This window comes from Oxyura jamaicensis, chromosome Z (assembly GCF_011077185.1).
Source record: "Oxyura jamaicensis isolate SHBP4307 breed ruddy duck chromosome Z, BPBGC_Ojam_1.0, whole genome shotgun sequence".
In the NCBI taxonomy this organism is placed as follows: domain Eukaryota; kingdom Metazoa; phylum Chordata; class Aves; order Anseriformes; family Anatidae; genus Oxyura; species Oxyura jamaicensis.
Genome location: NC_048926.1, coordinates 48510250 through 48537651, shown reverse-complemented (window position 1 = coordinate 48537651; position 27402 = coordinate 48510250). Strand labels below are relative to the sequence as shown.

The 27402-nt window shown below is 39.3% G+C and overlaps 1 protein-coding gene and 1 long non-coding RNA gene across 4 annotated transcripts in view; both read left to right on the top strand.

Annotated features, from left to right (window-relative positions):
* ROR2 (receptor tyrosine kinase like orphan receptor 2) overlaps positions 1-19523 on the top strand; it is a 149233-nt gene extending 129710 nt beyond the window's left edge. For all 3 annotated transcript variants that reach the window (XM_035310534.1, XM_035310536.1, XM_035310535.1), the window contains exons 5-9: positions 6477-6604; positions 10359-10673; positions 12421-12666; positions 14211-14413; positions 16112-19523. In XM_035310534.1, coding sequence (XP_035166425.1) covers positions 6477-6604; positions 10359-10673; positions 12421-12666; positions 14211-14413; positions 16112-17554 — 2335 coding nt within the window. In that variant the 3' untranslated portion in view covers positions 17555-19523. The remainder of the gene's footprint in view (positions 1-6476; positions 6605-10358; positions 10674-12420; positions 12667-14210; positions 14414-16111) is intronic.
* A 2594-nt stretch (positions 19524-22117) lies between these two features.
* LOC118155725 lies at positions 22118-25718 on the top strand. The gene is made up of 2 exons (XR_004745986.1): positions 22118-24345; positions 25246-25718. It is a non-coding gene; the product is annotated as an uncharacterized LOC118155725 (long non-coding RNA).
* Positions 25719-27402: the final 1684 nt, after the last annotated feature.

The window sequence follows — 27402 nt, the reverse complement described above, 5'->3', positions numbered from 1 at the left end:
ACGTTGGCTGGGTTTAAAAAACCCATTTATTTTTCCCATTTCTTTGGTTTTTTTTTTTTTTTTTTTTTTTTTTTTTCCCTGAGATTTTCCTGTATAGCTCCATTTTGAAAAGCTCACTGAAGCCACCAACTCATTTCTTCTTGTTACTGTATGGGCAGAAATTATGGGTAACGTTAGGAACAGTTGGCATTAACCCAACCCTTCTCAGTGGATAAACAGTTCGTGCAATATGGCTTTTGAAAAATCCCATTCTTTTCCTCCATCAAATATTTATACCCCAGTCCTGTTGCCCTGCAAGTTAGTAGTAAAACTCCCATTGATCTCCTCCACACAATATGAAGTCTATGAGAAGGAGCTATTTTATACCCCATTGAAACTATTACTTTAAAAGACAATACATGGTGAAACAAGAAATTGAATTTAAAGTATTTTGATAATACTTTGATAATAATTTGATATTTTCTCTGAAAGTTAAATATAAAAACCTGACCTGAAAGTACCAAGTATTTTTCTACAGTAATAGTAATATAGGTTTACTATATTTTTGACAAGAGGAAAATTGTATAGGACAAAGACATATGAAAACTTAATATGTCTCTCTTCTCTGAAGATCTTCTCTGTGACCTGTTTCAGGGGGAGTTATTGACTGTTAAGAGATGTGAACTCATTTTAGCCATTGAAAAGTGATTCCCTTGTGACCTGACACTATGACATGATATTTGTCAAGAGTGGGGGAAAAGTATTACAAAGGTTGTAGTGCCAGATTATAACAGTTCCCAGTTGGAGGTGCAATGTAAACAACCCATGCCTGTATATGTACATGAAAGACAGAAATCCATGATGTTTTATTATAACAGCTTTATAACAGCTTTCCTACACCTTAGTGTGATTTGCCTCTCTTTCACTAAACATAACGCTTTTATTACTGTAATTCTTTGTATTTTGTGTCCCTCTAAATAACTTCTAAGTTTATTATTTGAATATATGTAAACAAATTATTATCAAATTATAATTGTAAATAACATGTTAATTGTATTAAAAGTGTAGATTGGTATATATATATTTAATGTAGTCAATGTGACTGTCTAATCTGAACCTTCAGGATTTTTATCTTGCTATTTGTTTCAAAACCATGAAATGGAGTACAGAAGCTGGTAATATAACAAAACAAACAAACAAATAAAAACAGCAGGAACAACAACAACAACAACAAAAACCAACCCTATTTTCAACAGATAAATTTTCAATTTTGCATGCAGAATAATGAAACTCCAGAAGATCTGTCACATTCTTTTCTGTGGAATCTCAAAATTCCTTCTTAGGAAACTGCTTGAGTATTACTTACAATTCTTTCCTATATAGGTGAAAAACCCACCGTTTTAGTTGCTTTTCTTAACTACTACTTTATTTATTGCAAGTTGTTTAGTTCCCCTTTCTCCAGCTTGCTCCTATGCTAAGACTGATTTCTAGTTATTTAATTTTCAGTGTTAGTTATTAATTATTGTGGTTAACAAACATTATTACAGGGAATACTCAGGGCTTGCTTATGTTTTAATATGAATCTATATCATACAGGGGTTGGCCTCTATCATTTCTAATACCAGCACTGAATTAATTACAGTGAAGAATTAAGTTACTTATTACATTATAAAATGGCTTCTCAATGTCTAACAAAAAATCAAAGATTGTTATATTTCTAATGACTTGTTATTCACTTGCTGAGTCAAAATTCCCCTTTCTGGGTTTTCTGGAGGAATTGAATTCCTCTTTCCAACTGATGCATAGTGTTGCATCTGTTATCAGGAAAAATATTTTAGCTTAAGTATCTCTTTGTCTTTTCATATTAAGTTTCTGGGAGGCAACCAGAAAAAAGGTATCTTACTAGCAAATAAATAGTATCTCTAGCACCTCTCAACTCTGCATTCAAAATTCACATCATGAGCCCTCACGCTAAATATGCCTTCAAGTGCTTTCATCATTTGCAAGTAAAGATAGTAGCTGAGCTCTCACATTTTCAAAGCACCCAATGTATGCTGAAAGCTGTCATTAGACTTACATGCATCACAAGAATATTTTAGCATTGAACAGAGTTTCCGCAATTGCCTTTTATTTACTGGGACTTTTTTGTTTCATATGCCCTCTGGCCTACTCGACTGTGACAGTTGCATACAATAGATTGTGTTACATAGATCTCATATAGCGTATTATGCCCAGATGTATTCTTTGAGCATTTCAGATTTTCCATTCAGAAAAGCCTCTTTGTTTCCTAGGTATTTTCTTTCGTAGCCTTTTGTTCAGTGTTCTTTCTGTGTCATCTCTGGAAATATAGTGATGGTTACTGTGCAGGGGTAGCAGTGCTCGGTGAATTTTTGCAGTGCTTGCAGCAGCCTTGGACTTTTTTACATGTACTTTTGGAGGACAGTGATGTCTTGCATGACCTGGGGTACAGTTGTTTTCATACAGTAAATACTTGTAGCTAAAGAAAACCATTATTTCTGAATAACATTTCTTTCAAACTATCAAATAGAAAGCTACTGCTTTTTGCAGCCCATCCTCAGGACCTGAGGGGTGTCTGAGCAGAAGGCACTGCATGTCCTGCACCAGAGTATCTATCTAATCTCATAACAGCTCAAAAACAGCAGGCCTGGATTCAAACCATTGGTGGGGTTTCTCTGTCTACAGATATTCCCAGCCATGTGTGCTGGGTTTTGTTCCCATTCAGGGACACCTAGGTGTGGGTCTTCCACACCTCCTTTACAGATTCACAGGAAGTGAATGATATCCCAGGAAGTTACATTTTCCACTGTTAAAAGGAGATTCAACAGGCATTGCACCACTGAGCTTTTTATATAATTTGTTTAATTCTTCCTTTCATGCAGATTTCTTCTGCCCACAAACCTGAAGGCCTACTATGTTTAATTGAGTAGTGCCATGTGTGTGTGCTGAGGAACTTGCATATCTCCCAATGTTTCCAGACCTCGTGAGCATGGTGAATATTAGATACACCCCATGTTGTGCATAAGATCAAAACATGGATGCTACTTTAAATTACATGTTCTCCATACAGAACTCTTCATACTCCTCTATCTGCATATTAGAAAGGCTAGTTCCCAACTTTTTTGTTCTCACATTAAGATCAACTTCTGAGTCTGGAAAAACTAATGGTATTCATCCTGAGAAACAAAAGTTGCTGTTTTAGAAAAAGGGAGTTTAGCCAGATTCCTTACAACATTGTTTTTAAACCTAAGCTCTGGTTTAAACCCACAATTTGACAAGCAGCTGTGAGAAGAGTTCTCTTAGTGGGAGAACATACCTATCTTGCCTGCACTCCAATTGGGTTCTGTGAAATACTTGTTACAAGTGAGTTGTCCTTTAGCAAAGGTGGAAAAAAAAAAAAAAAAAAAGAAAAAAAAAAAAGGCCAAGATATAGGATGTTCCTGACTCTTTGATGTGTAAAATAAATAAATAAAGTTATGTTAAAATGGAAGAAAAATATTGGTGGGAAAAGGCAATGCAGTCTTGAAACATTCAGAAAGAAAAGTGGCGAATAGAATCTATGGCTGTAATAATACCTAGTGAGCTTGTAAGATTTCTGCAGGTAGGACAAATTCAAATCTTCTGGATTCCTCTTGTGGAGTCAGATTTCTGCTTTTACCAGGGTTCTTGATCAGAGCAGACTTTACAGCTCAAGGAGCAGGAAATTGAAGAGTCAGTATTTCTGCCTATTTTCAGCAGCTTTTAACTCTTGCTCTAATCATCAACTGAATTGCTGGCATATGGTTTAGGGCATGAATCAAAGAAGCACATGGTTCCAAAGCCTCCTGTTTGAACTGAGCATGCTGCCTCTCCTGCACTATTTTATCAGATTTCCCCCACCTTGCTTTTTACTGCAAACACTTTGCCATGTGCTGAGTCTATATGTAGCAGAGGGAAAGAGAAATCCATACGGAGACTCTAAGTAGCAGTAGTGCTGCCATTACTGCAGCTTTGTCAAAATCAAACATTTTGCTCAAAAGACTAACAATTTCCCCCCCTTGATCACTAGTAGTGGCCAAGCTGAGTTGTGTGACTTGACAAAGATACGTGTAGAGCAAGAGCTCTGCTTCAGTTAGGGTATCTGACATCAGGTTACTGTTTACTTTTGCTTGCATCCATGGTAATGGTCATATCCAGTTCAGTTTAATCAGCAGTTGACTATAACATGAGAGAGGGGAGCATATGTGTGTATATATAGTATCTAAGCTGTATTTAGAAGTTCTTGACAGAAATAAATAAACTGAGCTAAGTAAGAGATCATACTGCTTTCTTTTGTCACCAAACCCGTGCTAGTTTTTATAGTTGGTTTTCTTTTTCTTTTTCTCTTTTTTTTTTTTTATTTTTTTCTTTCTTTTTCCCTGTGCTCGCAAGAGGGACCTGCACTGAGAGTTGAGGTGTGAGGTACAATTTCACTTAGATACATTACAGACTTTGTTCTGCAGGATAGGGCTATAGGGGTAAAAATTTAGTCTTGAGAAAGAGGTCAAATAGGGGTTTCATATTCATTCAGCTCCTTATGGGAATTGCCGACTTCCTACTGAGGTGGTCAAGGATCATAAAACAGGCACAGAGAAACTGCTTTGATATTTTTGTCCCTTCAGGCATGATGCAGTTTTTACAAAATTAGAGGTTTTGTTATTAGTGTGAAAGAATTTAACTGCAGCATTTAATTGATCCCGAAAGACTCCTCTTTTGCTTCATCCACCATAACCAAAAAATTACCTATCTTTCTGGAAGCAGAATTTGTTTCAGAATTTTCAGAAAAAAAAATGTTGTTTTATAAACATACACCAATCATACTATGGTAGGAAATAAGGACCAGATCGAGACAACAACTGCATGAGACACTTCATATCATAAATCAGCATGTTTCATCTAGCAGCTGTGTGATGGGTCAGGTCCTGTTAAGTCATCATCTTTCCAGGAAGCAAGGGAGGATTGATGCTCAAGTGATGATTGATGGTTCCAGCATTTGGCTACCCTGTGTGGATAGTGCTGCCTACCCTCCCTCCAACTTCCAATGAGTTTATAACCTAAGGAATAGAGGTGACATTTTCCTGAAGAGCTTTATCAGGGAGACACAGCAGAGAAAAAATTAAAGGAACATCCTAAAGCAGAATAGAATATCAGGAATAAAAGGCAGCACGCAGCACTGTGTTAAGTGCTGGGTGGTGCACTCATCATAGCTAGCTGTTGTCAGACTGCAGGTTTTAGTGCTGGTTTGGCCCAGTTGGAGTTCTGTAGTTTTACACGTTTTCACTGACAACCTTGTCCTGCTCATGTGACATGCAAAACAGGAAGGATTTTGGAGAGAGGTGTAGGAGAAATTGAAATATGTGTAGCCAAAACAGGTATTAACATCTGAAGGTAATAAATAGAGTATGAAGTGCAGAAGAATATAGGAGTAATATTTCATGTATTGCTGGTATTGAAGGGGATGCCTCAGACTTTTGACCTGACTGTTAGGAAAGATGACTAGGTTTTGGGGTATCCAAGGATTTCTCTGGAGTGATGTTTTTCCAGGTCTCATTTTATGCTTTTTTCAGTACATCATGCAATGACTGATGTGCTATGAATCCATCAAGGCAGTGTATCCTGGCACAGAGGCTGTGCTGTGCCAGAGGAAACACATGGCATAGTGGAGATTCTCTCTGAGAGTGCTCTCACTAGGAAGCCCCTTTGCAGGGCTCAGAGAGTTATCATCTACAGATCAGCTCTGTATTATTTACTTGGGATTTGAGGATGCTGTGCTGAATGACTGAGCCTTTAGGCTAGTCCTGTTATGTCAAAATATTTACAATGATGTCAGGGAGTTGAAGTTGGCCCAGAAACTCATTCAGTTGAAAAACACATTAAACTATTGGTAGGAAGAGGAATTTGGTATTGACTCTGACCAGGGAGAGGAGGACAAAAGGTTAAAACCTTGATTACTATTCACTCTGTTTACCTAACTAAGCATTCAAAAACTATTCCTTATTTTAATTAAAGCTTGGCAAGGTGTCTTATGCTGTTCACTACAGGAAATGAAGAAAGCAAGGGTGAGGTGGGAGAAGAGAACCAACTGTTTTTCTAATTGTACTGGATGCAGTTAGATGCCAAAAATGCATGTGGACATGTAACAAAATCTATGTTGCTGCCTCAGTCTAACAGCTTTTTAGTAAATTCATCTGTCAAACTTCATTACTATTAGCATATGATTTCAAAATTAATCTCAGGTTTTGTTTTACTTTTTTTTTTTTTCTCTAATAAGCTATATACAGGGTGCCTCATTAATACTAATGTAGAGAGAATTGAAGGAGAAAGCTGTATCTGGGGAACTGAACAATTTTAGATTTACATTTTTGGGGATTTTTCCTTTTATAAGAATATGTTCTGTAAAAATTAATTGCAATGTACAGTCCTAGACATTGGCTTATACAATCCTAACCCGTCTTTTGCAGAGAAGATTACCATGAAGATGGTTTCTGTCAGCCATACAGAGGAATTGCATGTGCACGAATCATTGGAAACAGGACTATTTATGTGGACTCCCTCCAGATGCAAGGGGAAATTGAAAACCGAATTACTGGTAAGATTATACATCTCTGTAACAGGACAGAAAGCATTTATGGAAATATCTAATTGAGGTACAAGCAACGTTGTCATCCTTTTCATTTTTTTAAGTCACTGATTAAGATATCCTTTATTAAACCTCAAACAAAGTAGGTGATCCATTCTCTCACTTGTGCAGATAGCAGAATTTGATGCAAGGAAGGTAAATAGCTGCTGTTTTTTAAAACCTTTTTCGTTGCCCTTAAGTAAAATATTAGGACATTTTCTTTTTAACAGCTTGGAGTTTGTTCATGCATGACAGATTCCAACACAAGATTTTTTGAAAAGCAAATGCCTTCTGATCTAAAAATGAATTGTGCCTTAGTTCTCTTGAAATAAGTATAGTGGTCTTTCCCTTGTTTCCTCCCATACTGCATAGTCACTGAAGAGTCTGGATTTCACACTGATTTATATAAAGCAAGAGCTGACCTTCCTGTGCTCTGCCCCTGCTGATTCCTTCTCTGGTCATCATTTCAGAACAATAGGTTTCCAAAAACATTAATGACTTTTAATGGGCTGTATATCAAGGCAGATTTTTCTTCACTGGACTTTCACTCATCAGAGTGATCACTGGTGATAGCAGCTGCGATTCTGATAGACACAATTAAGAGCAAGCAAATAATCTGTGGAATAGGGTAAACCTTCTATTGTTATATAGCCAATTAGTACAGTTCATCAGGAGCTTATTTGCATCTGGCCAGATACAGCTAACTAATTGAATCTGGAATTTAAACAGAACTAGTTGCCAAAAAAAAAAAGCTTGACTTTACTTGTCAGGTCTATCCTCTTAAAGATACTACTTTAAAGGGTCATTGTCAGGCCAGAAATCCAGGTCGTTTTTTTCTCTTCTTGACATTAGGATATGGTAATCAAACCTGGGATAACTGAAACCTCAGTTCCAATATTTCCTTATCCTTTTATGACTCATTCCCCACCCTTCTTTCTCATGTACTCTGTTGGAATTCTGGCCTTTTTTTTGCCATTCTATCATTAATTAATTCATAGTATAGATACCCCATTTTTCCTATGACATCAAATCTGTCTTGATTGGATGCACAAAATGGTTATTGATCAAGTCATATTTGTTTCTGGAATATACAGCTTGAAGATTCATGATCTGGCTGGTGGTTCCCCAGTACCACCAATTATTGGTTAGCTTGTGGAGGCTGAGAGCTGGGACACTGTACAGGAGTTAGTGAGAATTTCTATTGTTAACTTTCGTTAGGCGGAAAACTTTGTGAACCACCACATAGAACTGCTTAGTACCTAGATAGGCAGTAATGATGAAGCATTAATACTTTAGCATTTTTAGGGTATATACATTTGAAGGACATACCAAATGCCGTATGCAAATGATACACTGAGGACTTTACAGTATGGTTTGTTCTTATGAGTTTTAAAACAAGTGTTGCAATACTGGGTGTTCTCTGCCCAAATGCCGGTATATTTTTGAAATTACAGTACCTGGTTAGGTAAAACACCTGCTGTATAACTTCTCCTTAGATTTTATTTACACTTTTGCCTATGCTTTTTAAGTTTTTGGTGGAATTTCTTTGTACTCAGGACTGTACACCATTCAGCAGAGGTTGTGACTGGGTAACGGTGACACCTACCGTCCAACAATACAACCACTTGAAAAGGTCACTTGAAAAGGTCACTGCCCGTGGCAGGGGGGTTAGAACTGGATCTTTAGGGTCTCTTCCAACCCGAGCCGTTCTATGATTCTGTAATATCTACAGGGAATTTTCATTCTGGATTCAGAATGAAATCACTACATCTCTACTGCCTGTGGTGCTACTTGGTCCTGGTCATGCAGTAATATGAGAAACAGCCTTCTTTCAAACTTGAAACATTACTTTAAAGACCGGAAGGGCAATGATAAAGAGTGCATGGATCTCACCCCTGAACTGTGGATATGTGTGATTAGCAATGTCTTTACTGTGCTGTTTAAGATCTGTTTGACTAAAAAAAATTAACCCCTCAGATGCTTTAATCTTTCCACATATTTCCCACATATTTCATTCAGATGTCCTCAACATATTTCCCACATACTTTGTTCTGATGCTCCACTTTCAGTCTTCGGTCTGAAAAGAGACAATCTGGAAAGAGACTTGGGAGTACAAGAATAAATTCAGGGGTTTACCATAGTTTTGTAGGAGCAAGCAAAGGAGCTTAGAAAAACATGAGTAGCTAATGGGGTTTCTGGGCCATTTCTGGCAGACTTTGAAAACCAAGGATCTTGGCAATGATATGCAGGGTTTGGATGGGGAAACACTTTATGTTGATGATGTTTTGCTCCCAGTACTGCTGCCTGCCCTTTGGCACACAGTAATCAGACTCTCCCTGTGTTTGTCCATCTGCATTTCTTGTTTCTGTGCTATGCTATTACTACACACCCGTGCTTGCTTTTGTGCTTCCCATCAAAATAAGGCCATGACTGTAAATTATGCACCTTTCCATCCTGGCAATCTAAATTCTGTAACACCTTCACAAAAATTAGGGTGATATTTCAGATAGCCAACTGCTTCTGTCTTTCAAGTTGAATTTTTCCCTGTTAGTCTTAGGGACATGCACATCTCATAGCTGTTTTTTGAGACCTGATGTTGTGCTTGCATGCAGCATTACATACCTGACTGATGAAAGGTTACATTCCTGTATTAAAATCAGCAAAGGTATAGGCTGTACAAAAGGCTGGAGCTGGGGTTGCTGTATGTGTGGTGTTTAGGAAGAGACAGGAGGTTCTCTCATAGCAGGTGGCAGCAGAAAGTAAATGGTAGGAAGGAGAGAGCTATACAAGAGGGAAAGAACTGATCCATAGATTATAAAGACACTGTTGAATGATGTGGGTTACTCATTTCCTTTCTTGCAGTCTAGCAAGCCTCACTCACAACTGATGTTTTCCAGTGTGAGATTGAATGTTTCTATGTTTAAAGCTTGATTCATCCCCAGATACATGATGCACAACATGTGCATTTCTCTTTTTTAATTATTATTATTATTATTATTATTACATTTTAACATGCAAGAAAACTCCCAGATAAACATTAGTGTGTAGGTGGTGAGAGCTGAAGGGGAGGATCAAGTCCTTAACCAATACAATACTCATCTTAATGTGATCACTATTCTGATTTTGATTACATTTATTTTTCCCCAAACTGATGCCCGTTAGGCTTCTCTTATCAACTAATAGCAATATCTCTCCAGATTCCAATGGCATACTTCCTTTTGTCTGTCAAGGCTTGAAAAACACTTGTCTTGGTTATTGATCAAAATGTCTACAGGAGAAAGAAGCTAAATGTTCCTCATTCAAATTTTATCCAACTAGAAACTTTGGAAACTTTGGTCTGCATTCTGTCAGGTGAATCTTGCCTTGGATCTTTATCCTTTCAGGTTAAAGTTAGTCAAGTGCCAACAATTTACTTGGAGTTAGTCACAAGGGTAGTTTTCTAAGAACTGAGGTCATAAAAGCTATGTGCAGATGTCAGAGGGTCCCTGGAATGCTTTTTTTTCTTTCTTTCTTTTTTTCTTTCCTTTCCTTTTTTTTTTTTTTTTTTTTTCCCTGTGTTTGTCACCTAACCTTTCCTGTAGAGATGACCTCATTGCCCTGCTGCTCAGCAGGCTTTCAGAGCCTCAGGAAAAGGTGAAAGTTGTAAAAAGAAAATGATGTAAAAATTATGTTTGGTGTATGTATTGTGAATTAATACTTAAACAGTATTTTTATTCCTCCCCAGCTGCATTTACCATGATTGGTACTTCCACACATTTGTCTGATCAGTGCTCACAGTTTGCCATACCATCTTTCTGCCACTTTGTGTTTCCTCTGTGTGATGAGCGCTCTCGGACCCCGAAGCCAAGGGAGCTGTGCCGGGATGAATGTGAAGTTCTGGAGAATGATCTCTGTAGACAGGAGTACAACATTGCGAGGTCAAACCCCCTCATACTGATGCAGCTGCAGTTGCCTAAGTGTGAGGATCTCCCACGACCTGACACGCTGGAAGCTGCCAACTGCATAAGGATTGGGATCCCTGTGGAGAGACTCAGCCGATGTAAGTCACTATACTGCTTTTTGCAATGTTAATACTGACCATAATCTTGCATTGTTGTAAGGGACAGTTAGAGTGGTGAGGAAGCTTAAAGGATGGTGCGTAGTACTGGAAAGGGTTCTGCCAACCACCCTGGGTTACAAAACTGTGTTCAAAGAGGTTTTATCTGCCTCAGATATGCTAGGGGCAGGCATGCGTTGCAGGCTTCCCTTCCCAAGTGCCTGTCCCCATCTTTGACTCCATTCTTACCTTTCTGGAAGAGTCCCCCTGTAAGCTATTTGTGAGCTCTGTTTACATGTCAGTAAACCTTAAATATGCTGTGGAATCTTCACTGGAAAAGTCTGTTAAGAAAGTTAATTTTTAATGTTCATTCTTACTATATGGAAATCCACAACAGCACTAACACTGCAAACTGAGCTTGGGGGTGTAATTGTCTTTCCTCAACCACACAGGATGGGTGAAAACCTTAATCTCACCTGAGTGGATATACATTTGCATCCAGGAGTAGAAGGGTTGCTCACTTGTCAGTTGTTATGTGCTGACAATTTTTCTGCCTACTAGATTTCCTAGCTATTAATCACCACCCTCCTACAAAACTCAACAAGGAAGGTCTGAGAGACTAAAAATGTTTTAAGTTCAAAGAGTGATAAGATTATTTTGAATATCCGTTCTCTGAAGCCAGAGTTAGGAACAGGGGTAATGACATAAGAGTAGGCATGCAAGACTCACTGTGTGCTGTGAAGGCAATAACCCAGTGTAACTGGGAAGCAGAAGTAACTGAGAAAGTGATGGTGGAACCAGATAAGCCAGGGAAAATATATCAAAAGGAAAGAGAATGAAAAACAAGAAGTGCAGCAAACATTTGAAAGTGTAGCTCTCTGTGACTGTCAGAGACAGTGGGGCTCCCCCTGGTGGAACAGCCGCAGTTGAAATACCTTCAATTTTTTTCAGGAAATGAGAAACGGAAGCTTTCCGAGTGTTGGATTCCTGAGGGCTGGGGAGGGAAATTTAGAAAAATGAAGAAGACACAATATTGCAAGCATGCAGAAAAATGCGTGTTTCAGTTCATCTGCTACATATGAGAGACAACAACTCAAAAAGTATGGAGAGAGGGTAACAGCAAAACAGAGAGAATAAAGATAGTTCAGCAGATAAAAAAGTGATGTATATAAATAGAAGAAAAGCTTGAATCCCCTTTTTATAAAGGAAAAAAGAAGGAAAAACTGACAAAAGGCAATAGAAGATACAACACTTATTTCTCTTGGAAGTCAGCATGTCAGAAAATAAGAAGATTATGAGAAATAATAGTAGTACAAAGTTTACACTGCTGGCATCAGAAGACTTTTCCTGAAATGAAACTCATAATTCTAGTTCAGTTGAATTTATCTTGTCCTGTAACTAAAGGTCCATACATGCTACTTAGTACTAACTACCATACAGAGGTACAAAATAACGGTGTGTATAGCCATAGGCTGAGACACGCAAAGGCAGAATTCAGATGTATCTGGGTATCAGAGGGGACAGACTGCCACAGAACTGAAATTTCAAAAAACAGAGCTTTGATTTAAATCCTGAAGTACCCAAATTCAAGTACTTAAATCCTAACATACTTTGTTTTGGTTTGGTTTCAGTTTATTTTTGCTTTGGTTTTGCTTTTTACATATGTGGCCTATGCACTTCAGCTGTTTTGGATTTGCTGCCCCCTGATTGTTTTGTTATTTGTTACTTTTTGCCAAACCCTTTCTAACAGATCATCAATGCTACAATGGTTCTGGAGCAGATTACAGAGGGACAGTCAGCGTTACCAAATCTGGTCACACTTGTCAACTCTGGGACTCGCAGAGTCCCCACAACCATGACCTGACAAGCACACAGTTTCCAGAGCTAGGTGGAGGACATGCATATTGCCGAAATCCTGGAGGTCAGATGGATGGGCCTTGGTGTTTTACAAAGAATAAAAACGTACGCATGGAACTGTGTGACATACCTTCTTGTAGTATGTATTCTCTTTCTTTTTTCCCCTACTACTGTCTCAAATCCCATGTGATTTTTAATTGTCCATATTTTACAAGTGCAATTTACTTGGAGAGTTAAGCTTTCAACTGTTTCACTTGCTATAATGTGGCACCCTTGTATTGTGTTATATATATTTAATATTTTCTTGCCAGGTGATAAACTTGTTATCTGTATGAGTTTGGTTTGCTCACATTACTCAGTGATGTATTGCTTCAGCTTTGTATGGCATCTTAGAGTCAGTGAAGATTTTTAGATCCTGTAGAGGGAGATACAACACTGCGCTTGGCTGCAGGGAAACTGAGTGAAGCACAGAAGCAGGGATGTCATGAAACAGATGATTGTATCAGAAGTGCCCTACGCTGTCTACTTGTAGATCTTGTACTGCACAACTGAGAGCAAAAATAAAAAGCTGCCTCTCATAGCTTAATGCAGTCTGCTTACTTCCCTGTATTGGTGCAGACTTCATTCTAGAGCTGCTACAGTGGTAACAGTCATTAGATGTGACAAAGCAATTGGTACTGTGCTTCATTAGGAAGAAAACCATGTCTTCTGCAGCAGCAAATGTACCATGGAAGCCATAACAATATTTTCATTACAGATTGCCTGTATATTTAAGAGCACTCAAAAATGATATGAAATTTCTAAGTTAACTTTACTTTTTTTACAGTAACAAGATTTGACATATACAATAAATTTCTACATTGCATGTAACATGGTATAAAGTAGCATGGGGATGTGGTTGTGGTGAAAGCAGTAGCCACAAATAGCAAAACCACGGACTGCTGAAGACTTCCTAGGCAGTTCCAGTGAACATTTTGGACGTCACTATGCTGTCCTGCAGTCTCTAAGTACCAAGTATTTCAGAAAGCTTCCAGAATAGTCTTATTAAATGTATTGATGGCCTTTTCATTGCTGTCTCACTGTAACACAAAAACACTTTAATTTTATTAAGTACATAGCAAACAATATCTCTGTCAGTGGGAGGTGAGATTTACTTTATTCTGGGTGGAAGTGGTACCAGTGGAGTTAAAAAGTGGAGAAAGTGCTGGTGCAATGGCTGAAGTGAAATGAGAAGGCCAGACTGTAACGGTGTGCCCTGGTTTATCACATTGAGATTACTGCTTTATATACTGTGCTGAAGACTATTCACTTATTTTATATTCCCTGGACAGGATACTGCAGTGATAGTCAAGGCTATATTCTGCAGTTTCTACCACTGGAAGCCTCAAAAATAAAGTGAAATAAACCATATGCTGGTACAGCCAACACAAACTGCATTAAATCTGGGAGTCCAAGTTTATCTTCGTACTGCTTGCTGCTATGTTTATTCAAATGTATTAGAAATATTTAATGGAAAACTATGAGGAAGGGGAGAGTAACACAACTTCTGTTCTCAATTTAGAAGTGTTTCCTTTTTGTTAAAAATTGTATTGTTAGAAATCATTGCCATTTGTTTTATTTTTTCTTTATTGTTAATGCATTACAAATACTTATTGTAAACAATGAGCATCTCTGTGCTGACAGGTCCACGTGACAACAGCAAAATGGGAATCCTCTACATCCTGGTTCCCAGCATAGCAATCCCTTTGGTTATTGCCTGCCTTTTCTTCCTGGTCTGTATGTGCAGAAACAAACAGAAGGCATCTGCTGCTACACCACAGCGCCGACAGCTGATGGCATCTCCTAGCCAGGACATGGAAATGCCACTCATTAATCAACACAAGCAGGTATTTTTTCCCAGATTTTGCTTATGCCACAGACTTCCAATGTGTCATGATTTACCTTGTCTTGGATTTTCTGTGGTGGAATCAAGACACTTTGCATGGGACCTAGTTTTCATATTGTGATGGCCATCTACTTTAGTGAAAATGAGGTCTCACATTCACTGGCTGTGTCTAGAAATCTTGGCCTCAGGCAACAGCTTTCAGTACAAAATATTTCATGACATCTGCACTTACCTGTCAATCCCCATTCTGCATCCTGTCTCAGTGACTGGAAATGTTGTTATTTCTGATCCAATCTTCAGCCTGCAGCTCATTTTCACTCTTGGTAACAACAGGCCTGGTTAGCTTGTTTCAAGCAGGATGCACAACGGGTTTTCATCTCTAATCTTTTGGCTCATTCTGCTGGTATTCTTAGCCACCACCAATGGGGAGCTGAGCTGAGATGCAACAGGCAGTGTTTCACAAATGATGGTGAAATGAAAACAGCTTTGAGTTGCTGTCTATAGATCTCATCTCCTGCATATAACTTTCTGGGTCACCTAAATGATCTCCATGTTAAAATCCTGTTCATATCTAATGCTTCATTCCTAATCATAGCATTTAAAAGGCACACGTTTTCAAAAGCAATGCCCACTTTGAAACAGTTGACAAAATCTGTTCAGGATACTGCATAATTTTTGCAGAATGTTACTGTTTGTAACAAGTTGCATTGATTTTGTATGATAAGGAGGACGTTTCATGGCTAAGCCTGGGCTGTGCTGGAAACTGTCTGGTATAGTTCACAGTCTGTTGGCCACTAAAATCAGAGCTTGTTCCCAGATCACCTGAAAAAGCCTCTTTCCAGCCTGTTGTGCTCCCTCCTGCTGCAGTGCCCTCTGTGTGAATCTGTGCTGGCTGTGCCTGGCTTGGCCAGGGACTTCTGCAGCCCATGCTGCTTGGGACATTCCCATCAGATCACCATCATGAACTCCCTTTCTTTCCCTGCTAGCTGGAGATGGGAGGCAGTCTCCAGGGATTTCTCACTTGGCTTTGCCAGCTTTTCCTTCCTGTATCAGAGGGAAGCTCCTTCCTCCTTCTGTTCCTCTTCCTTTCCACTCTTTGACACAGCTAGTTCAAGGTTTCTCAGCACCAGTGATGTGTACTGCTGCCTGCAGGCAGGGGCTGTTGCTATAGTGCAATGGAGGAGAAAAGATAAATCTGATATTGGAAAACTGAAAGAGGGAGGGTTCAAACCTCCTTTTATTGGAAAGGATGTTTCAGTTCATTCTGCAGCTGCCAACTCCTCATTCAGCACCCATGGCCTTTCTGACAGTGGGCACATCTGTTCTGAACTGTAGGGCAAGTGCAGTTGCATTTAATAGGTATCATCATTAGCCTGACTTACTCTGAACTGATTATTCATCTAGCTTGCAGGAAATATGGTAGCTCCTTTATTGAAATAATTATGCTCATCATCTTGCAGCACAATTCAATTTACACTTCTGATAATAGTATAACTAATTCCAAGGTAAACTGTAAAATCAATATGCTGATGTGAACATATAAAAAAGCTGAAATGTTATTTTGACACAATTTATCTTCCATTCAGAGCATTTAACCACTGTGAGCTTTTCTTTAATAGATTCTGTTTTTCAGAAAGCACTGTGATTTTTTTACTGATTTTATTTTATTTTCTTTTTTTTTTTTTTTACTTCATTTCAGGCTAAACTTAAAGAAATCAATCTGTCTACTGTACGGTTTATGGAAGAACTAGGAGAGGAGAGATTTGGCAAAGTCTACAAGGGTCATCTTTTTGGTACTGCACCAGGTGAACAAACGCAAGCTGTTGCTATCAAGACACTTAAAGACAAAGCAGAACTGGCTCTTCGGGAAGAATTCAAACATGAGGCAATGATGAGATCACGATTACAGCACCCAAACATTGTTTGTTTGCTGGGAATTGTGACAAAGGAACAACCTATAAGCATGATTTTCAGCTATTGCTCCCACAGTGACCTCCACGAGTTCTTGGTGATGAGATCTCCCCATTCGGATGTTGGCAGCACTGATGATGACAAGACAGTCAAATCTACTCTGGAACCAGCAGACTTCTTCCACATCGTGACTCAGATAGCTGCAGGAATGGAGTATCTTTCAAACCACCATGTTGTTCATAAGGACTTAGCCACTAGAAATATATTGGTGTTTGATAAACTGAATGTGAAAATATCAGATTTAGGCCTTTTCAGGGAAGTTTATGCTGCTGATTACTACAAACTGATGGGAAATTCCCTTCTTCCTATCCGTTGGATGTCCCCTGAGGCTATTATGTATGGCAAGTTTTCTATTGATTCAGATATATGGTCATATGGAGTTGTGTTGTGGGAAGTTTTCAGCTATGGCCTGCAGCCTTACTGTGGTTATTCTAACCAGGATGTCATTGAGATGATCAGGAATCGACAGGTTTTGCCATGTCCTGACGACTGCCCCACATGGATATACACTTTAATGTTGGAGTGTTGGAATGAATTTCCCAACAGAAGACCAAGATTTAAAGATATACACAACAGACTTAGAACGTGGGGAAACCTTTCTAATTACAACAGCTCAGCACAAACCTCTGGGGCGAGCAACACCACACAAACAAGTTCTCTCAGCACAAGCCCTGTCAGTAACGTCAGCAATGCTAGGTACATTGGACCAAAGCAGAAAACTCCAGCTTTTCCTCAACCGCAGTTCATACAAATGAAAGGGCAGATGAGACCGATGGTCCCACCTCCTCAGCTCTACATTCCAGTCAATGGTTACCAGCCAATGCCCGCCTATGGCGCTTATTTGCCAAATTTTTACCCTGTCCAAATTCCAATGCAAATGGCTCCTCAGCAAATGCCCCCCCAGATCATTCCCAAACCAGGTTCCCACCATAGCGGGAGTGGATCCACCAGCACAGGCTATGTAACAACAGCTCCTTCCAATGCATCAGTGGCCGACAGGGCTGCTCTGCTCTCAGAGGGCACAGATGACACGCACAATGGAGCTGAAGACATTGCTCAGAACCCTGTTCAGGAGGAGGAGGAAGAGGAGGGGTCTGTGCCAGAAACAGAATTGCTCGGTGATAATGACACACTTCAGATGGACGAAGCAGAAGTTCAGTCAGAAGCCTAAGGAATGTGGCCTCATTACTAAGGATTTCACATCACTTCTGTGATTGGAGACTGTAGATCCTTAGGCTTAAGATCGATGAATTTGATTTGAATAAAAGAAGCACAACCAAAAATCTACACCCATGTAAATTACAGCAATAATGATATAATGGGTTTATTGACCATTGTCACCATCAGCATTTTGCAAATATGATGGTATGGAATTGCTGGGTTTAATCTTTTTTACAGTCCTACAGTTCTTGAGGGAAGCTGCTTTTCAGTAATGTACTGTTGCTGTGCAACATATTGCTGAGTAGCATTGCACATCATATATATCATGATATGTGAGTGTAATGTTAGTGAATTATGCTTAAACCAATAACACAAAAAGGAATCCAACTACAGTTGCCCTCAGCATATAGAAGTGCCCTGGTTGTGATGAACAGCTTAGTTTATAGTATTTATCTCTTTGATATAATGGACACAAGATTGTTGTTTGTTTTTTGAGTCTGAAAAAATAACAAGTTGAGAATACTGATCCATGGTTGTATTATGAGAAAAGTAGGGAAACCAAATGTAAAATTGGCTGTGCTGAGTGAGACCATGGGTCTGCCTAGCCCACGTGTGTGTCTCCATACACAGTCAATGGTGTCTGCCCAGGGAAGAGTACAAGGGCAATTTCTCTTGTACCATTTCCCCAGGGTATTTCCCCAGGCTCCAGCAACTTGTGGCTTAGGGACTTCCCAAGCCAGAGGTGGATTTTTTTTTTTTTTTCATAACCTTCAATGGAATTTCTTCCATGAATTTATCCAAAATGATTGGGAACCCACATAAACATATAGCATCCACAACATCCTGTGGAATAACATGAGCGAAGAGAGGATGTCTTTCCTTCATCATTCCCAATGAATGACTGTGACAGAAGCTTCCAAATGAGATCGTCTGACTGCATTTATGGATGAAAGTATTTCTTCTCTGCTGTGTATTTTCAGCAGCAAGCAGCCTTAATACACTGTTAATCAAAAATGGGGATATTGTAGGTATGCACTAACTTAACAATCCAACTTTAATTGCATATTGGTTGTCAAGTACAGAAAAGGGCTCCACATACACATTCCTACATTGTAAAAATGTTGGGGTTTGTGCGGGGTTATAAACTCACTTGATTTACTGCAATTACTGCTGGATTGCATGTGAAACCATGTATTTTTTTTTTCCTGCCTCTTTAGTGAAAATTGTTCTTTGAACTTTAGAAGACCAAAATAAGCAATATTGTACAGAGTGCTGGTTTTGTCTTCTATTTGCAGGATGAATCATGTACAGACCTTTAAATGTAATTTATGTTTTACTACATTTTATATACTTTTTTTTTTCTTTGAAATATTTGGATTTTTTGAACAAATGACTTTATAACTTAATCATTTACAATATTCACATGTGGTACAGTTTTATTGTATTGCTGTTTCCTTTTGTTAAACATGCAGACAGGTCCATACATTTCACGACTCTTTCTGTAATACAAGAAATACACATTCTCGTTGTAGTATTGTAGCCAACACACACTATAGCTATAAGTTGTACGTCCAGCACATGGAGTATTCAATAAAGTAATGCAAAAAGTATGATTAAGTATGTTATCTTTATAGTTCCTACAGCTGTTTTTTTGTTGTGGTACATGTCAAAGTAGAAATGGCCACAGTCCCTTAGGTTACAGGTTTCATGCCTAAACTATTGATTGTTTTGTTGTGCGTGGTTTGGTGGGGTTTTTTTTTTTGTTTGTTTGTTTGTTTTCTTTAAATTACATGGGGATACATTTTAAGTTGTGTATCATTGTGATCTAAACTCTATGTTCATGGTATGGCAGCATTACTTGTTTCCAGCATTTCACCTGGATTTGGAAATGCACTGGTAGGAATAAAATATGAAAACTTTATTGCTTGTGTTAATATAATGCAGCTTTGGGTGCTATTAATAAATAAAGGATAAATAAATAAATAAATGTGAAGTTTATTTACTCAAAGTTCTTTGTTTCTCCTAGGTTTCATGTTCTCGTGTTCATATACTTCATTAATCAACTACATTCATCCAAAGGGACCTGTACGGGCTGGAGAAGTGGGCCCATGTGAACCTCATGAGGTTCAACAAGTCCAAGTGCAAGGTGCTGCACCTGGGTCTGGGCAATCTCAGACATGAGCACAGACTGGGAGAAGAACTCACTGAGAGCAGCCCTGCGGAGAAGGACTTGGTTATTCTGGTGGATGAAAAGCTCGACATGAGCCAGCAGTGCGTGCTTGCAGCCCAGAAGAGCAACTGCATCCTGGGCTGCGTCAACAGAAGAGTGGCCAGCAGGTCTAGGGAGGGGATTGTCCCCCTCTGCTCTGCCCTTCTGAGGCCCCACCTGGAGTACTGCATCCAAGTCTGGGGTCCCCCAGCACAAGAAGGATGTTGATCTGTTAGAACGGGTTCAGAGGAGGGCCACGAAGATGATCATCAGAGGGCTGGAGCACGTTGCCTGTGAAGAAAGGCTGAGAGAGCTGGGGCTGTTCAGCCTGAAGAGGAGAAGGCTCTGGGGTGACCTCATTGCAGCCTTTTGGTACTTAAAGGGGGCTTATAAAAAAGATGGAAAGCAACTGTTTACTCAAGCAGATAGTGACACGACAAGGGAAATGGTTTTAAACTAAAAGGGGATATTTAGATTAGAGATTAGGAGGAAATTCTTCACTCAGAGGATGGTGAAGCACTGTCACAGGTCGCCCAGAGAGGCTGTGGATGCCCCATCCCTGGAGATGTTCAAGGACAGGTTGGATGAGGCCCTGGGCAACCTGATCTAGTGGGAAGCTGAAACAAACGGCAGGAAGGATTTGGGTATAGCACAATCAAATGTGCCAAGGCAAAGCATTGGTGCATGACACCATTTTCTTACGGTTCATGTGTCCCAGAGCACAAAGAGCCAAAGGGCTATAGTATCCAATGGTGCCTTGGTCAACCATATTGAGCAGCTGACTGTGCCTGAAGCCCTGTTTGTGAAAGCATATGGTGTAGATGGGGGAATGGAATTATAATCATAGGGCAGGTGGGACTAATGTGTCATAGTCTAAGTAGGGAAACTAAGTGATGAAACTAACTTGTAAATGTACACTCCTCCTGCACCATGCTGGTGCAGGCTAGCAAGAACACCATCTAAATCCAGTTCTGGCACTATCTGAGATTTGCATGATCCTTTCAGCTGTCTTGCCTATTGGGACTATAGGGAGGACAAAACCACAAACAGCACAATATAAACGAGTGTGTAGGAGTAAAAGGTTTACCCACAGAGCAATCTGGTAAGTACAATAGGCCTTATTATTACAAGCTTTGATAGGCAGAATGAATCATTCATTCACCATCATATTCTCATCATCATGAGTCTCAGTTTCCCTAAAGTCTGACCCAGAAAGACATGTTCCTTTTGGATATATGAATCCTTTGCTTCCTGTATCTGCCATGGCTTTGAACGTCAAGGGAAAATTTCTTCATAGTAACTGTACCTCAGACTTTTATTATAGATATGAATTTGAATCTCGTTTCTTACATTACCTAAAGAATTTATTAGATATCACTTGACTTCATGTTTGGAGAAATCATCTCACTGGCCATGTGGGACTGAAGGAAGTAGGTCACATGCTTACTTGGCAAGAGCTCAGGGACACTTTTTGGGATGGAGCACTTTTAAAAGATATCAGACCTCAAGGTGTTTGCCAAGTAAATACAAGGATGAAACAGCCTGCTAAATGCACAGTCATATCTTCAAATAATGTCATCTTTTACTGTTTTTAGTTGGACCTTGCATAAACTGTAGCTCATAGTTTCTAGCTGACTAGAATCTACCACAAAATATTATCTGAACGAGGAATCCAGTTACCCAAAATATGAAGAAAAAATCCACTAGCAAAGTCACTTTCTGTTTAAGAGAAAGTTCTGAATTCATATTGGAAGGAATAATGTACTTTCCTGTTGTATAAATAAGTTTACAAAATGTTAGTTGTATGGCAAAAGTCAAGTCTGGGGAATTTTCTCACAGACACAGGGAAAGGAGTACTAGAAGATACAGTACGAACTATGACATAGTTTTTTTTTTTTTTTTTTTTTTTTTTTTTTTTTTTTTTTTTTTTCCCCAAAGTGACACTGTGTAATCTTTTACTTTTGCCCAGCTTGCACATATGACAAATTGCTGGCTCCATCAGTCAGCTATATGAGGTTTGGACTATCAAGGAGTACTATATTTGCTCAGCTGGCAAGATGAACCAAGCCCATGATAATCTGGTAAGGTTTTCCCTAGACCAAAATGTACTGCAGCTACTGTGATAAGACATGGGAGAGTTGGTTTTACAGGGCTTCCTTTCCAGAAAAATTCTGTAAAAACACTTTGTACCCAATACTCCTGTCTTGCCCTATGATGGCTGTTGAAGACTATAACACCAGGACCCTAAAGCCACTTCTCTTCCTTGACAGATACTTAGCGGGAGCTCCTAACATTGGATTACAACTGCAGAAGTCTGGGTCCCTTGGCTTGTTATGTGACCCCCAGTCTGGGTCCCTTGGCTTGTTATGTGACCCCAAGTATAAGGCAATCTCTGTGCATGCATGTATGCCTGCTTTTGGAAGACAACATATAAGGCAATAACACCATGTTCAGGGCCAAAAAAAAAAAAAGTATGCACGTGCACATACAGATGTACACGCACACAGACACAAAAAGCAATGGGCAATGCATATTCAGATAAATACAGTTCATTAGGGGATGTTTCTTCCTTTACCCTCTCTGGAATGTGCAGATGTTCCAAGGCTACTTGAGGTATGATGCAGGTTCGAATATGAAAATAGCTCCTCCTAGTGCTCCACAAACTCTTTCTTTGGCACTGCTTCCAGTCAGCCACAGTACTTGGGACTGTGCCAGGAAAAAGGCTGAAGGACATCTTGGCACAAGGACTCCTCTGGAGCACTGCTCTGGTGCGCAGCTCTGGGGGCCCAGCCAAGCATTTTGTATGGACCTTGGAGTATGGATACCTACCCCAACAGGTCTGTGGAACTGACCTTTAAAGTAAAGTACTGCTGTGCTGTAAAGCACACATGCTGTTGCAGCATGAGCGTGACTTCAGCCAAAATTAGATCTTATGCAAAGTTTGACTTCAGTGTTTCTTCCTGCCTGAGTGTAGGTGGCTTCTAGCTTGCAGAAAACACGGGTGGTAGGCTCCTTTGGGAAAGCCATGTATTGCAGGGTCCACCAAATCCCTATTTCCGAGCTCAGAGAGGTTTTGTTGGTGATACTGAGTGGCCATGTGAAACCCCACCATGCCCAGAGGAGAGGAGAAGAGAGAGCACTGGCCCTCTGAATAGCAGCATGGATGGTGGGCCGACTCAGAGCACATACTTTCCACACCAAGGTGCAGGGCAGCTGGCCACAGCTTGACCAGGCATGCCTGAGGCCCTGCAATCAGACACAACAGCAGGTTGCCTGGCTGTGACTAGTATCCAAGCCACTCAGGTTTGGTGGCCCGCAGTTGGCCTGGTGCACCCAAAAGAGCTGAAAGCAGCTTCATGAGGTTTCTAGCTCAGGAGCAGGGTAGATACCTCCTTGTGTCAGCTGCAGGCACTTGACTGTCAAAAACAGGTGTGAGGGAGCTTTGGAGCCTTTAGGTGGGGAGAAGGTAGTATTTCAACTGTCACAGCTATACTCCCAATCTCTCCCTAACTCCTCTGTTGAGCATCTCAGCACTCTGCCCAATCCAGGTCCTGTCCAGTTGCTTTACATAGAGTACATTAAAAGTATGGTTCTAAATTTTAGCTGAATACTGCAAGATTGCACAAACAGAGGGAAGTAATATAACTGACGTTATGGCAGGAGCTGGAAATAGTATGGGGTTCACAGGGTTGTAAATCTCCAGGAGAGTCAGAATTTAAAATAATACAATACTGAGGGGACACAGAATCTGATGTAGTTACTTCTCATTTCTATTGATCTGAAAGAGGAACTTTACTTTATCTCAAATGCAGTGTACCTGATGGTTTAACTGTCCTTTTAAAGACCTGTGTCTAAAACTGGAAATAACCCATCTGTTTAGTAGTTTCTTTTGCTAACTTTAAAATTGGTGGAATTAGAAAAATAAAACAAAATAAAATTAATATATTCATTTAATTGAAGATTGGTTTCCATGCATGAGGTAATAAATAATCATAATGGAGATTTACAGAATGTGGCTTTTGTTGCCAAGTATTTTATATTTGTTACTGGAGAAGATGTTTTATGTAAGAGCCACCCTCCACATAGTCTTTCAAATTTCTTTTCAAACTACTAAAGTGGTCACTGGAGATGTTGTGAGCTATTGTAATTTTGATTCATAACAATCAGTTTTAACAATCTTACAAAGAAACATAACTCTAATTCTTAGTCTGCTTTAAAGGTAACTATTTGATATATATCACCATTAATAAATGAAAGGAATTCCTTTCAGAACCACAAAGGACATTGTAATTAACAACACGATGGTAGGTAAGAAAATAGGCGGCAAACTAGAGAAGTAATTGACCACATAGGGACTGTCTCTAAGTCATTTAAAAACAGAAATATTTCAGGTGCATAACATTAATTTAATTTAGATGTAATATGATTTCAGCTGAGGCTGATTATTCCTGAACTGAGGGAATAGTCTGTGGTTTTACAGTTACTGTAAAAATCTACAGCTGTTAATCCTATGAATACATTTTTCATAAACTGACATGGTTTACCATTTAATTACTTTCAGATCAGATTTAAATTAGATATATATTTGAGAGGTAAGCTGAAGTATTAGGAAAAATATCTTCTAAAAGAGCTAATAGCCATGTGCTTTTCATACCAAGGATGGGATGTTGTGTTTCAGTTTTTCCCACTGCCTTGTTTTCACATCAAACGTGTCTCCTTAGTGCATTTTTCTGTTCCCAGCTGTTAGGTGATCATTTCTGTATAAATTATCAGGGAAGTATTTTAAACTATATCCTGTTAAAACTGAGAGAATTGGGAATAAAGAATTTATTTCTTTATGAAATGAAGGTATTTTTTTCCATCTTTGCTTCCTCTGTTCTTTGTTCCATTAATATATTCTTTGCCCTTGCCCTCTCTTAGGTATTTCTCAGAGGACAACCACAGCATTCACTAATGCATTTCCTCCACAAGAAATATTGTTCTCAAAAGACAGACTAGAAGACCCAGTTTTTATATTTATAAATAGATATGTTTATGAATGAACTCAGTCTTGACATGTTGAAAAGCATGCAGTGGTAAAAGCATAAGGGTTTTGTTGTTCATTAACTTGCAAACCCAACCATTTCCAAACAAAAGGGTATGTGGAAGCAATGACTTTGGTGTTCAGTGTAAATTCACCTCTGACTTTGCTGTGGCCTGTACTTCCACATCCTGTATAATTTTCTAACGCTTTTCTAGCTTAAAAGGTGCTGGCTTTTTGTCAACATTCTGCAGTGTCTTTGTTTATAATGAGTGACTATCTTTGTAATTTCTTTACTCATTCTGTTAGCCAGGTATCTGAAGTGAGCAGTTACTCCCAGATAGTCGTCTGCAGCCTTAAAGTAAGCATTTTTTTCCATTGCAGTCAAACCTTGAGTTATCTCTATAAATCAGGAATGCAGCAAGTATTATTTGTAAGATCAGCTAAGTAAATTAAAACCTTGTTCCTACAGCATGAAGAGGATGTTGTGGGAAATGTGGAAAACTCTGCTCTGATACAAAAGACTCTTTTGACAGACTTCTAAATTCAGTAAAAAAAAACAAAACTAAATTCACTAAAAAAAAACACCTTAAATCCAGTGCTTGCAAACTGTGTAGACAGCAAGAGATTCAGCTAACTAACCAGCTCCCTGTTGGACATGTGAAGAAATGTTCCTGCTTCACTGTGAAAAAAAGGTATTAATGTGAGATTGTGGGGGTAAGTGTGCATCTGGCATCCCACAGGTGATATAAGGAATGAAACACATCCCTAGTTATCCAAAGCACTGTGCCTGGGTATGAAAAAAGGGTGCTTACAATAGACCAATGCTTATAGCTTTGGAGAAAGAAGAGTACACTATATGCATTACTATTTCATGTGGGTGGGTGATCATGATGCCTGTTAAGGGTGCTTTTTGTGGAAAGAGCTACTCCACGTTGAAAAAAAGAAATCAACCCAAACCAGTGTAATATTAATTTCTGAAATTTCTAAAGACACAACAAGGGATTCTACTGATCCTCCTTACCTGCTTTGAGCTCAAGCTGGTCAATTCATCTATGTTGGAGGTGACTCAGCACTGCAGGGAGCCAGAAGCACAGGACTCGTTATTGGGCAGCAGCCATATGCTGAGACCATTGTAGGTAGCAGTAAGCTAAACAGACTCTAACTAGATATCAGACACTGCCCTAGCTAGACACAAATCTCCATGCCTGCTTATGTCTCCTAACAGTGTTTGTCTGATGTGTGGGATTAAACAGAGACTGAATGTCTTCCCCTGCTTCTTGTATTGTGCAAAATTATTCAGCCTTCTGTTGTTGTTTCTTCTGTAAATAACAATGTTTTGGACTGCACATGGGTATTGTGAGGGGAAACTCATGAGGTCCAGGTGTACTCATACTACAGGAAAGCTTCTTAGCCTCCTGATACTGTATGCCTCATGCTAGAAATGTCATGAGGGCATTACAAAAAGCCATCTTCTCCTGCTGCCCAAAAGATTATTCTGTCAACTGCTTGTGAGGTTCTTGGGCTTGGTCTGTGCTACAGACATACGGTAGGCAGATGTAGCTTTTTTTTTTTTTTTTTTTTTTTTTTTTTTTTTTTTTTTTGGTGTGTGGGGGGATATTGGTTTGAAATGAGTAGGTGCATCTTATAATGGCAAATGGTCTTGAGGCCTGAACCAAAGCCCATTGAAGTCATTCGGAAAAACTCTTCAGTTTCAAAGGATTTTGGAATAAGGCCATAAGAAATATTCATCTTGTTCTTTTAGATAAACACTCCCCATCCTGTAATTATAGAGTTACTAAATCATGGGTTATAAAATCTTATTTTTTCTTTAATAGTACCTTTAATACAGAGCAAACATTTTATTCTTTTCTGAATAACTTAAAAAGCCTGTGATTTTATTTTATTTTTCTTTAAACATGGCATTGTGGCATTATAACACTTTAAAATGTTCTGTGCATACAAAAAAGAATTCATGGTACATACCATATCTTCTTGTAATCATTTTGTTCACTAGCCTATGCCATTGGGAAAACGTTTTGCCAAAATAACTGCATGAACCCCCTCCTCCCCCCCCCCCCTTTTTTTTTAACGTTGTGGCTTTGTTTGGAAATCAGAGTACATATTTGCAATAATCTGCTTTTAGTAAGTCGGACTTAATATAACTACTTTTATTATGCATTTTAAGCATGTTAATATATGAGAGGCTTTGGGAAGGGGGAGCAATTTGGTATTGTAGAATCGTAGAATGGTTTGGTTTGAAGGGACGTAGTTCCAACCTCCCTGCCAGGGGCAGGGACACCTCCCACCAGACCAGGTTGCTCAAAGCCCCATCCAGCCTGGCCCTGAACACTTCCAAGGATGGGGCATCCACAGCCTCTCTGGGCAACCTCTGCCAGTGCCTCACCACCCTCAGAGTGAAGAATTTCTTCCTTATATGTCACGTTAACCTACCTATCACTACATTCCCTGACAATGAACCCCTCACCAGCTTTCCTGTAGGCCCCCTTGAAGTATTGGAAGGCCACTGTAAGTTCTGCCCAGAGCCTTTTCTTCTCTAGGCTAAATAATCCTAACTTTCTCAGACAGTCTTCACAGGAGAGGTACTCCAGCCCTCTGATCATCTTTG